This window comes from Vanellus vanellus (assembly GCF_965231255.1).
Source record: "Vanellus vanellus genome assembly, chromosome: 20".
Taxonomy (NCBI): domain Eukaryota; kingdom Metazoa; phylum Chordata; class Aves; order Charadriiformes; family Charadriidae; genus Vanellus; species Vanellus vanellus.
The window spans coordinates 5,294,708-5,308,005 of record NC_138925.1 but is presented as its reverse complement, the minus strand read 5'-3'; the positions used below and the strand labels follow the sequence as shown (position 1 = coordinate 5,308,005).

General features: G+C 37.8%; 1 protein-coding gene across 2 annotated transcripts in view; it reads left to right on the top strand.

Moving 5' to 3' along the window:
• The window catches only part of UBE4B (ubiquitination factor E4B), a 42,166-nt gene that overhangs the window by 20,506 nt on the left and 8,362 nt on the right, over positions 1–13,298 (top strand). For both annotated transcript variants that reach the window (XM_082493630.1, XM_082493631.1), the window contains 13 exons: positions 403–544; positions 1,050–1,150; positions 2,335–2,449; positions 4,402–4,485; positions 6,074–6,130; positions 6,493–6,609; positions 6,746–6,844; positions 7,323–7,436; positions 8,451–8,649; positions 8,886–9,024; positions 11,360–11,459; positions 12,209–12,336; positions 12,759–12,857. In XM_082493630.1, coding sequence (XP_082349756.1) covers positions 403–544; positions 1,050–1,150; positions 2,335–2,449; positions 4,402–4,485; positions 6,074–6,130; positions 6,493–6,609; positions 6,746–6,844; positions 7,323–7,436; positions 8,451–8,649; positions 8,886–9,024; positions 11,360–11,459; positions 12,209–12,336; positions 12,759–12,857 — 1,494 coding nt within the window. The remainder of the gene's footprint in view (positions 1–402; positions 545–1,049; positions 1,151–2,334; positions 2,450–4,401; positions 4,486–6,073; positions 6,131–6,492; positions 6,610–6,745; positions 6,845–7,322; positions 7,437–8,450; positions 8,650–8,885; positions 9,025–11,359; positions 11,460–12,208; positions 12,337–12,758; positions 12,858–13,298) is intronic.

The window sequence follows — 13,298 nt, the reverse complement described above, 5'->3', positions numbered from 1 at the left end:
CAAACCGGGCAGAGGTTGCATCGTGGCATGGAAGTGTTGTGATGTCCCGAGTGTCCGAACAGTTTTGATGTCAGGTACAACTTACAGGGTGTTGCCATGCGAGAGCAGGATTTACTGATTCCCATTAAAGTCATGCACCTCGTTGCTGTCTTTCAGATACTTAATCATTGAATAAGATAATTGATTCTTCAGTCATGTAACAGTACAGCTGAACTTTCAGAGTTGGACAAGCTGTTAAATGGAGAGCTCTTCATAAATCACAGAAATGATCTTAATTATTGAGCGGTGTGTGATGGGATGGAGTCTTCAGAAAATTGACAGAGGAGCTCATGAATTATTTGATTGTGCACAAGTGAAGAACTGTACCTAATGCCTTGTTTCTTCTTTTTGTGTGTTTTAAAGTATGGGAGGCTCTGGCAGCTCAAGTGTTTCCGATTCCTGCAGTGACCACTTCACCATTGAAAATTGTAAGGAGACAGAGATGCTGAACTACCTCATTGAGTGTTTTGACAGAGTTGGAATAGAGGAGAGAAAAGCACCAAAGGTATATTTCAGATAAGTGAAGTTGTATCAGTGCTGTCACAGACACTCCTCTTACTGTTTAGTAGGGAAAGTTGGTGGAAATTGGTAGTTCTTTCTTGATGGCTTTGTTGTAGAAATAGATGTACAGAATTTGTAGGGTCCCTTTGACTCTTACTAATTCATCCTATTTGAATCACATATGTTTTACGTCTCTAAAATAACACTGTTTTAGAAACTGTCCTTCTGCTTTTGATCTACTGCATTTTATACACGTTGATTCCATGTAAAACCTACTTTTGTGAGACCAGCTCCACACCAGCATCCTATATTTTGCTTTAAGCTTTTGCTTCTGGGGAAAAAAACAGACACTTTATATATATAAACTGAAAGGTTTTTAGCTGGAATAGTGCTAATCTTAGTTTGCATAATACATTCATACTGCATGAATAAAGACACTTATCATATTTCCTGTCTGTTCTGTCTCTGAATACTTTCAGTTTGTATTAAAATAAAGTTATTTTTATCAGATGTGTAGCCAGCCAACAGTTAGCCAGTTACTGAGCAACATCCGATCACAGTGCATTTCACACGCTGCTTTGGTGCTACAGGGATCCTTAACACAACCAAGGTAAATACAGCTGACGTTAGTCATGAAAGTTAGATTGTTCTGGGATTTTCTTTCTCTTCTGAGGATTAGATAAGAAAACTAAGATCAGTTGTTGGGGCAAGATAATGTTTATGTGCCAGAGGAATAGTTTATTGTTTTACCGTTGGTGACTATTGCTCCCGCTGATATGGTGGTGGAGAGCAGTTTAAGAGTTTTTTTTATTGTGTTTGGGTAAAATCACCCAGGCTGATTGGAACAGTTTAAATGGGGGACCTGAGTTAACCAAGCTGTTTTCTGTCTTACCTCATGCATAAACTCTTTTACTTGCAGATTGTTGGGGCACTACTCCTGAGAAAGGCAGTAACCGGTAGAGCTGCATCTGAGAAACGATCTTATCAAAATGTGTAGCAAAAACTGCTGAAGTGGCATAGCACTTGTTTACTTCAGAGAGTTTACCACAACAGACTTGGAAATGTAAATCTCTGTGTAGACATTCTACACTAATTCAAGATTTCAAGTGCAGTCGTTTCAACAGCAGTTGTTTAACTAGCAGCCTGTTTAGTTGGAACAGTGAAAAGATTTTTGAAATAGCATATATGACTTCAACTAAAATCTGCTTAATTTTGTATTTGTGTTTCCAAACAATATTTCTATAACCTTTGAAGGTGCAGCAATTTTCCACTGTGCTTTGAGATTAGTTTTTCTTTACATGAACCAATGTTGACATTAGAATAAGTTTTAAGTATGTAATAAGGAAAAAAGATACCTTTTCAAAAATCCTAGGGGGCAGTTAAAAGTAATAACCTATTAATTCAGAAAAGACTGATGTTATATTCTTTCCTTAATCTGGAAAAACAAATATCAAAAAAAGTTGTTCCTTCACTAGTTGAGTGTAACAAAGGGTCTTTTCATTAGAGAGGAGTAGAAGGGAGAACCAATTACTACGCAGAAGCTGTTATTTTCTTCCGGCCTTGTTAAACTAATGTGTGAAGTTGGCAGCAGCATCTGTTTCACAATAACCTTTCCACATGTAACTTGCGAAGACAAGGGTAGTTACTTCTGAAAGGAGTAGGTGTGTCTACGTGTTGGTAATCTGCTTTCTGGCACATCTTTAGTTGTGATTACTCTGACATTTTTGCAAATACTACTACAAATACTACTGGAAATAATCAGTAGTTTGGGATATTTTTTTTATACAAATAAAGGTCATTGCAGCAGCAGTCTCTGCTGGTACCGTATATGCTGTGTAGGAATCTCCCATTTGGCTTCATCCAAGAATTGGTGAGAACAACTTATCAGGATGAAGAGGTGTTCAAACAGGTAAGGTGTAGGTAAAAAATAAATAATTGTATCATATGATTCTGCTATTTGCAATATCCAAGAGAGTGGATTTCTGGAGGTTTATTCTGCATCTCACGGTTGTATACCTGTGACTCCAGGGGCTAGCAACCTGTTAAGCACTTGGTGTTTGGTTTTGTTTCTTTTTAAATCATTTAGCATTTTGGGGGGGGGGGGGGGGGGGGGGGGGGAAAAAAAAAACCAAACAACCAAACAAACCTGACTTGCATTATTTGCTGGTTCTAATTATTAAAAGTGCATTTGTTAATAAGTAGCGCACACTTACTTAATGTTGACATGAACTACGCGGAATGTGCAGGCATGTATTATGGGATCGATCTTGGTTTTTCATCCTTCTATGCTTCTGTACACAATATCCTAAAAATGTCTGTGTAAGATAGCAATCTTCTGTAATTGTACTCAGAAAGATCTATTGTTTTTTCTGTCTTGCAATCTTTACCCTTATTGGCAACTTTAATAGTTTGCATCTAAGGTGCTAAGAGCGTTTTACAAATCCTAGTCCTTTAAGTCATCTTATTTTACAGAGATGACTGAGAATATTACACCGTTTGTTCTGTGTGTCAGAGTAGTTCACCGAGATGAGAAGAAACTGGAACTGCTGGGCCTGGTAATTAAGACACAAAGCTGGCAAACTTCTTTGGGCCCATATAATGTTAAAGCAGATCAGTAAGGTTGTAATTGTCTCTAATTAGTGCTCCTGTAGTGACTTAGCCGTAAGGGGGACCTTCAGAATGGCATTTGATCCTTCCAATTTAACAAAAAAAAAAAGACATTAGCTAATTTTTATGTGTAGTGCAAGTACGTTTTAATAATATATATCTCTGTCTGGACACCTTTTGGTAGAGCTTCATGCAGTTGAAAGTACATAAAAGACTGTCAGAAAGTGGTTATGGAAAGTGTTAAAGGTCACCTACCCTAGAGAAGAGAACTATTCTTCTAGCTGAAGCAGAAAACAACCTTTTTGTAGTCATTTTCTGTAATACAATTTAATAATACTTTTTTGTCTCTTCGTGGAAGCAACACAATATACTTAAACTTAAATCAGTGGGATTTCTTGTTATTGTTCCAACATTACTATAAGAGTTTATTTATGAGGGTATAGTTGTCAGAGTTGTGTGATTGGGACTTAATAATTGGGTATAATTACTTTTGATTAATAAGTTCCTGTTATGTGACTTCCTCTTTCATAACAATCCGTCACTGCTGCTTATTATCTTTCCTCTTACCACAGTCACAACTAACCAGCACAAAACCAACTTGCTTACATGACATACAACATTAAAGACACGTTATCACTCCAAGTGTATAGACAAATAAATTATTACCCATTTGGGCAATCATGTTGTTGGAGACCTCTGCACAACTTGTGCTCTCGTTTGCGGATGTAACGTACCCGCTTGCACACATGCATACGGTGTCTACAGTGATGCTGTATGGAATGCCTATGTGCTTCCCCACGTGGTTTCCTCATGCAGAGAACTTGATGGAACGACACCGGCTTTTTGTCAGCGTGCTGACATTGCAATGTGTCAGCTTCAGCTTGTATCTCTTAGCTTTGGGTCTAAATCTACATGTACGTGTCTCTGGGGTTATTTGGTTTGCAGAGTAAATGTTTGGAAACAAGCTAGAATGTCATCAGGAAAAAATACAGGTGCTTGGAAATAAGTTTTTATGGGTAAATCATGCTCAGGCATCAAGTCAATACGCCACGCTAAAGCAAGTTGGTTTTTAGCTTTGATTAATCTCTTAACCATTCAGGCTTAACTGATACAAATTTAAAGAAAAGATCATAGTTTTTTTCTTTTGTGTAACTTGCAGTATCTGAAGAATGAACAGACATTTCATGCTGTGGACAGCAATAGTGTCGCTTGCTTCCTACTCTTGAATAAAGTGATCTACTTCTGTTTTTACAGATCTTTATTCCCATCTTACAAGGCCTGGCTGCAGCTTCCAAAGAGTGCTCCCTCGATAGTGACAATTTTAAATACCCCCTTATGGTAAGGACTGCTCATTTCTAGAAGCAGTTTCTATATGATTATTGATAACTTATGCAGATTCTGTACAAGATAAGGTACTTCAGCATTTTGGGGCTTTCTGTGGTTAGCGGATTACTATTAAACTCTATGTTGGAAGCTTGATGTGGTATGAGATGTGTAAGAGACCATTAAAAGTCCAGTAGAGTCTGAGGCCAATAGTATCTTAAGCTTAATGTATAGAGTTTGTATAGTGAGCTATTCAAATGTTTATATGTATTGCTTCATATCAGATTAATCAAGTGTATGGATTTCATCATGCATACTTGTTGTTATACTGTGGATGGCTATAAAATCCTGCTGAGCCCTCCCAATTTAATTGTAGGAAATAAGGCCCAGTATCCATACTAGTGTTTGTTGGACTCCCTTTTGTATGTGGGAAACTAAAACTTATTGCATTAAACCCCAAATTGTTTGAATTGGTGACTATTTACTGTAGAAAAATTTCATAATATTCCTTGGCTGAAAAGCTGGGCCTTTTATTTTCAGGGTTTAAGTGCATACTTTAGCCCCTAGATCTGCTTCCCTCCTACTGCTTTTATTGACAAAACAAAAAAGTCTTTTGAAAAGCGTGCTTGGCCACAAAAGAGCAAATTAAATTCTTGGGTAAATTGAGCATTGTCAGCTAACACCTTCAGATTTTAGTATCTTCAGTGTATGATGCCAAAAAAGGCTGTTACATCTGAGGTTTAATTTGTACTTCAGGAAATTAACTGGACTGGGGTGCTCCAACCAAATTGATTAAGCAATCGTTCTACTTTTGCAAAAATACTAATTTTTGTTGGTTCTGTGTTTTTTCTGCTCTTGTGTTATTCCCCCCGGTCCAAGTTGTGAATTGTTGCAAGTTTGGCAGTTGGCTACAAGTAAGGGCTACTTGAAAACATATTCCATTTTGATCATCTCTAGTTGGCACGGTGTGCACCGAAAGGATGGAATAGTGGTTACTAGCTATAGTATAATTGAAGAATGAGAACATATAATACAGGAGAAGCAGGATATGTGAAAGCCTACAGTATTCTCGTGTTTCCAGAATCGTCTTAAACTGCTTTCCTTTTTTCTGTGCTGCAGTTGAAAGTGAGTTAGAGATCTTGGATAGGATTCTTTGTTTCTGGCTTCTGTGTTCATCTGACATTTTTCCACTTTGATTCAAAAGACAAAGGCCTTGGTGTATGTATAGAACAATTGCTCTATTTATTATTGTTACTGACTTTTATGTGGCAGTTCACGAGTCCAGCAAAGGCACTGTTATGTTCTGAACAAACAAACAATTTGCACAGCTAATTTTTGAAATAAGCGCAATAATTTATTATCCGATGAGACATGTTAGCCTTTTTGAGACAACTTGGAACAGATGCAAAAGCTAAAGTGGGAGCAGGGTGTGCTCTACCTCTTTTTGGACCTCTTCACCGTTGTAGAAGATGGAAGTTTTTCCACTGATGAAGGGGAAAAAGGTTTGGCTCTTTTGGCAGTTTACCATGTTAAGCTTGTTATTTGCAGACAGCTTACTTAGGACTCACACACAAAGATAATTTTTCTTGGGATTTCTTTATAGGCACTATGTGAACTTTGTGAAATCAAGTTTGGGAAATCACACCCTATGTGCAGTTTGGTAAGTGTATCCAGTCTGATTCTTTTCGAGTTAAAAGAACTGTGTAACTTAGTTTGTTCTGTCATATGATCCACATTGATAATGTTCTTCAGAACTGTAAACAGGGGCTACTGGAGTATCTCATGCTAAACGGTAGTTTAAAGTAAACTGGTAAAAAGAGTCCTTTTTCCCCAAGAATTTAGAAAAGTGAAGACAAACAGGACTTGCTTAGATTGCTGAAATACTGAGGAGGCATTTCCATTTAGCTATTGGCATGACAGTGTTGAAGAATCAAGGGCATGTGGCAAACACTGAAAGTGCTGCTAAAATATTATGGCTGACGTGACAGCTTTCATTAACTTGCTCTTTCTCCTGTTTTCTAGGTTGTGTCTTTGCCCTTGTGGTTGCCTAAATCTTTAAGCACAGGTGGAGGAAGAGAGCTGCAAAGACTTTCCTATCTTGGAGCCTTCTTCAGTCTCTCTGTCTTTGCTGAAGATGACGTAAGTGTAACAGAAGGATGCTGAGAGAAGTGTGTGTTTGAGGGGGGTGGTTTGGTTGGTGTTTTGTTTGTTTGTTTTTTTTTTTCCCCATCCCCAGTATGTTCGATACATTTGCCAATACGTATTCTACTTTCAGAACAAAGTAGTTGAAAAGTACTTCTCAGGGCCTGCAATTACTCTTGAAAACACCCGGGTTGTTAGCCAGTCTTTGCAACATTACCTGGAATTAGCAAGGGTAAGTGTTCTGTTTAAAAATAATGCAAAACTATTGTGGGGTTTTTTTGGTCTTGACATAGATGAAGAATGTAATCTAAAATAATCTAGCTTCTGTATTAAACAACAAATCTGTTAGGATATGGCCGAAGGGAATTAGGGAAAAAATTAGTTGTAGTGCTACAAATATTTCTGTAAGGCGGTAAGCCAGTTCAGAAAATAACAGAACAGTTAGTCATGGATTATAGTTCATGTTAAAGGATGAGTGGAAAAAATGCATTCTGTATTAGTAGTGTGTGTGTTGCCCTAGTCTGTATACATATTTTCTGTAACTAATTTCATAACTAATATATGCATATAATGTTTATAATAAGACCATAATAGAAGTTGTACTCAGTTCTGTGGAATTTGTAGAACATAAAAATATGGAGCAACAGAAAGCAGGAATGCAATGTTAAGAAGTATGTGCAACCTGACAGAATGTTTACTTGAAATTCCAGCAAGAGCTGTTCAAGATTCTACACAGTATTTTGTTGAATGGTGAAACTCGAGAAGCAGCTCTCAATTACATGGCAGCTATTGTCAATGCCAACATGAAAAAGGCGCAAATGCAGGTAAATAGAAGGAACGCTCTTCTGTAATTTGTGGGCCTAGTCAGTGCACAAATAGCACTAGATGGGTCATGCAGTGGTGGCTCTGGAATGGAGGACAAAAGAATTTTGAATGCCTGCTACAACAGGCAAGAAGCCCTGTCACATCAGTCTTTATCTCTTTCAGTAAGTTTCCCATTTCTGAAATTACTCTGTTTTAACTATTTGATCAGTTTGTTCTTTCCTTTTTTAAAACTGCCATGTCACTTCATTAACAGGGATTCTATATTAGATGTTTAAAGCTTTGCATTCCCCCCAGCCCTGTGCACTCCCCCCCTTCAGTCTGTGGGGGCTTCAGTCACTCCAATTTGCTATGTTTAAAAAACTGATTTCCCAGCTGGTAAGTTGTTAGGCTTTGTTTGTATGGTTTCTATAAAAGGAGTAATGCAGATATGAACTGGCATGCCTCCAGTGAAACAGCAGCAATGTTGTTTTGCCATTGTTTTAATTAATGCATTGCACTCATTTCCTGCGATAAAATCTGTGCATGAATCCCAAACAACTGAAGTTTGCATCACTGTTGTCTTCGAGTCCTCTTTTCAAAAGCAAACATTTGGAACCATTACTAGGAATATTTCTGTGGAATTTCAGTGAAGAAGTAATAGAAACTTTACGCTTAAGATATAACTTATGAATTAAAGCTCAGCAACTGTTTGAAACTCTCCTGTTGCTATCTATATCTGTGGCAAACTATTCTTGAAAGAGGCCCTTTTCATTTCTTAGGTCTTATACTTCTTTTTATACATTTGTTTAGTGTTCTTGAGAATGACTACTTGAACTGTAGAGAAAGATAATATGTAAGTTAGTAAGTGACCTTCCCAGTATCACAAAGGTCTCCTTACAGGTCTACATTCTTCGTCATTTCTCCCTTTTCTTCAACTTGCATACTTCATTTATGTTGAGTACTATTAAAGCAGCAGAAAATACCCTTGTACTTCTGAGCTTATGTCTTCACCTATTTGTTTTCTTCTTCCACAGACAGATGATCGTTTGGTATCTACAGATGGCTTTATGCTCAACTTCTTATGGGTACTACAGCAACTAAGTACGAAGATAAAGCTGGAAACAGTTGATCCCATGTACATATTTCATCCCAGGTGTCGTATTGACCTCCCAACAGATGAGACAAGAGTGAAAGCAACAATGGAGGATGTTACAGCCTGGATTGCTGAACTTTGTGAGTACTCTTATTGATAAATGTTAAGCATTTACTCTGCCTTCTGGTTTTGATACTGGAGGTACATGGAAGTACTTGATTCCAGCAAATATTTCCCCTATTCCTAAATGTTTCTTCTTGATGCTCTCTGCTCTTACTTGTTTCAAGAGAGTTGAGTTCAAGGTCTCACCCCTAGTAGGGCAGTTCATTTTTTAATTTATTCACCTATACTGCTTTTTTGTTTGTTTGTTTTCTAGACAGGGATCCTTCTCCATTTTCTGAGCCGAAATTCCCAACAGAATGTTTCTTCCTAACCCTGCATGCCCATCATCTCTCAATCTTGCCAAGCTGCCGTCGGTACATACGTAGACTGCGGGCCATCAGGGAACTCAACAGGTTAGAAGTTGTTAATTATCTAGTTCATCTGAGTATCCTAGCATCCTAGCAACGTCGTCTTCTCACCATGGTGGCAACTCCTATAAACTTAATGGAAACTAGAATGACAATTTGGGTAAAACTGTTGCCAAGTACAGCATCACACGTCTTAACTATTTGTTAATCTGCTGCTTTTGGCCCTTATGGATTTTTGCTTACATTGAGGGACTGTGGCTTGAATCAGGTATTCAAATAATGGGATGATGTTGGTTACACAAGGCAGCTCAAATTGGTGAGAAGACCATTCTGTTTAAAAGACAATTCAATTATCTTCAGAGCATTTTAGGATTTGTGACATTACTTAACACTGTTCATTATAACTTACTCTGTGGTGTCATTGGTGGTGTGTGGGCATCAGTGCCTCGGCTCCTTGACATAGGTGTAGGAGTGCATATAAAGTTACACATCTGATAATCAAGTCATTGTAATTGACTTGTGACTTCAGAAACAAGCTGTTGTTAGTTGGTGCCTGTGCTGTTTTGTATGTCCTGAAAGATATTTACCTTTTTCTCCTTGGCTTCTGAGGTGGGATAATGTGTCATACCCTTGGGGAGGAGAGGGAGGCTTTAGCAGTAAACTCTTAATATTGTTGGTGTACATTTAATTCAGCATGGGGTTTACTGTTTTAAAAATTATAAATAAAAGTTATGATGTTGACGTGAAGATACTGCTGTTTTCCATTTATCTTGGCATGAATTCAAACAGACTTTTATAGTTGCTAAACCTCGAAGAATACCCTGTTAAAATTAGAACAGATTTTTATATCATCAGTATTTTCCATTGTTTATAATTGCACTCATTGCGTTTTGGTAAATGTTCCTTGGCAGTAATACCATGAGTTCATTACAGGGTTTTGGACTGTGTTTGTAGTGATTTCATTTTTAGTTTTTAAAGCACATGCAGGCCAAGAACCTGGGAAGCTGCAGAGAACAGAGCAGGAGGAGTCAGTATATCTTAAAGAAAAAAGTGGTTTTATATTAAAAAAGTATTTTCATATAAAAAAGCCTGTGGCTTACTTGTAAATAAGCCATACATTTAGCTTAGAGAAGGAATTGCTGCATTTTCCTTATTTAGAATTGTTGCGAAGGAGTTGCTTATACAGCAGTCTCCATCTGACAGTACAGAGTGAAGAGCTCTTGGCTTCTACTGACATCAATAGGAGCTTAGTGTTCGGCGTTTTCCATTAATTGCTTAGTTGCTTGCAACACTGGGCAATGTAATTAGATGCTGGTAATAAAGATGTTATACTGGATATTTTTCTGCTGTAAGCAGAGATTGATGGGGAAAAGAATTCGTGTTTAGAGGAGGGATGAAAAGGGACCATATTCATACAGTTCAGTATGTTGAGTTTTGTTCTAATCAGCTGCCCTTCCTAGAAAGGATTAAGATACAAGAATACGTAGGATATTTTTAAATGTAAATGGTGTATGTAATGTACATTAAAGTTCTCTCTCTCTTGTGGGGCAGAGTGAGAAGGCGGGTAAGGGAGGGGAGGTAATATCCACCACCTTAATTTTACTGGTCCTTAGGCTGACAGACTATAGACTGTTTGTGTGTTGTACTCCTCTGCAGACCTGAATTTTAGGGGGAGTAGAGCATGGAAGAGAGCATGGAAGGGTAGAACAAAACTGCAAAAAATCATTTACAATAGTGGAAAGTGGGAAGACACACAGGATGCAGACTTGCATGTTTCTTGGGAAGGAGAAAGTGTTTCTAACAAGTACTGTTGTCAGCCACCTTTTTCTTCCTTAGCTGATTCTCTTTTCCATTTTCCTTTCTGATATTGGAAGACAAATGAGATCTTTGAATATCTTGTTGTTAACTTGAACAGCCTTTCTGTGTGTTAGGGTTAATTTTAATTACATCCTTTTAACCTTCCTTTAGAGTGACTGCAGACTTTAGTGTGGAAAAAATAAAAAAGGCAAATACTTTTTTTTTTTTTTTTTTTTAATACAGTGGATAAAATTAGTTTGTCAGGCAGGAGAGGTCCCTTCTGTGCTTCATCCCTTTTATTTTTTTCCTCCCACTGGTCTGATTTCTGACAGGCATGTATGTTGGAGCTCGGGTATGTTGTGCCTTTGAATGCACACTGTGCAGATGTTCAATCTGCATTTACAAAAGCAATTTACTTTTCTTGTTACGATGATGGGTATCTTCTTTGAAAATGATTAGCTTTTTTCCCCACTTTTCTTCTCAATATTTCATCGGTATTTAGCAGACAAGTAGGTTGAGTGCCTTGTAGATGGCAGTACATACCCCCCTGTTGTGATAACCCATTATTGCATACGATTTTCAGGACTGTTGAAGATTTGAAAAACAATGAAAGTCAATGGAAGGATTCTCCTCTGGCTACCAGGCATCGAGAAATGCTGAAACGTTGCAAGACACAGCTTAAGGTTTGTAAGTGATTCAGTTCTCCTGCCTGTATGTCTACTTCGTGTCCTAATGCTTAAATGCAACTTCCCAGTGATACTTCTTGAAAAGTGGTTTTGAATCTGTGAACCATGTGAGCTTGTTAAAATGTTTTCGACTGCACTAGATGGTGGTCGTGATACAATACAACATTAATGGCGAATTTAAAATTCAAAGTAACACCAAGATTAACTTAGCCAGTATTCGTTAGAAAGAAGAAAATACTATTTTTATTAGAGAGAGAGCAGCAAAGGGGTTGTGATTTGTTCAGGGGTAGTTGTGTGTGCACAATCCACGCCCAAGATGGAGATGGAACTCTCACGTCCCTAATCTCACATAGAATTCTCGCAAAGTTGAGTATGCTGGGGTCCTCTCTTTTGAGGATCTGTCCTGTTTAGGTCTTCCTACTATAAATTCATACAAATTTTCTAACCCGTATCACCAAAATGACTTTAATTGCATATTTCCCACTTTGATACCTCTGTTATTTCTTCCATTGTTCCCTTAAAGCTTGTAAAAGGCTCCTCTGTCCCTGCAACTCTGAATTACATATGCGTTGTTTCTTGATATGTTGGGGCTTAAGTGCCCTCTTTTCTTCAAATAAGAGGATATTTTAAGAAGATGCCATTGTATAATTTTCGTGATTCACAGACATATTGATTAGCTTGGATAGGCTTGCCCTTCCTTTTATGTTGTCTTGCCCTGGATTAGTTTTTGTATGCATATTCTGCAGAAACTGGTGAGGTGCAAGGCTTGTGCGGATGCTGGTTTGCTGGATGAAAACTTTCTCAGGAGATGTCTGAATTTCTATGGCATGGTGATTCAGCTGATGCTTCGCATTCTTGACCCTGCCTATCCCAAGTGAGTGTCGGGATAGTCCTGTGTAAATTGTGTCAAAGTATTTCAGATCGTGTTAGATCGTTTGCTGAATTCAGCAGTTTTAGAGTTTTAACTGTGTTGTTGGTTGGTTGGTTGTGTGGTTTTTTTTGTTTTTTGTTTTTTTTTTTTAACAGTGTCTGCTTTCTTAAGTGATTGTTACTTTATGTCAGTGACATAGATTCTTGCATGGAATGTAAGTCTTATTTATAGTTAAGGTTCAGTTACAGGGGGGAGGAACCCTCGGGTATTTTTACTACCCTTGAAGTACTGACGTGGATTTTAAGAAAAATCAGTTTCAGAACTCATGTAAAGTGTTCCCATAGGAGAATTCCATAAGAGAGCTCCTGACACTTTTGACTTAACCCTGCTATTTTACTGTCCTGTTTGTCTCTCTTATTCTACAGCATAAAATTGCCTTTAACTCCTGAAGTTCCGAAGGTATTTGCAGCATTGCCAGAATTTTACGTGGAAGATGTTGCCGAATTTTTATTTTTTATTGTACAGTAAGTAAAGCTGTAGGAAACTTGTACTACCATTTACCCCTGTAACAGGTGGCGTGAGTGTAAATTTAGGGTGCGAAAGTAGTTTCCCAGCTATTCTGTAGTTAATGTTCTGTTTTTTAACAACAGCCGTAAGATGATGACATTGGCAGGTGTTGCTGGAGATACAATGCCCAGATGAGCTCCAGAGTCCCTTCTAACCTAGTTTTTTTCTTGGAAGAAAGTTGAAGCTATTTTCTTTCCCTCCCCCAAGAATTTTCTCTATGCCTTGGAGTTTGCTGAGTTCTTTTGATTTCATGATATGTTAAGTCATCACTAGAATAATACTTTTTAAAGTCATAGCTTAATAAGTAGAAAATTCCCCCATTTATGAATTTGCTGGGACAAAATGTGTTTGTAAGCTTTTAGCAGTTTAGATGGGCATGAATGCTTTTCGGATGTAAT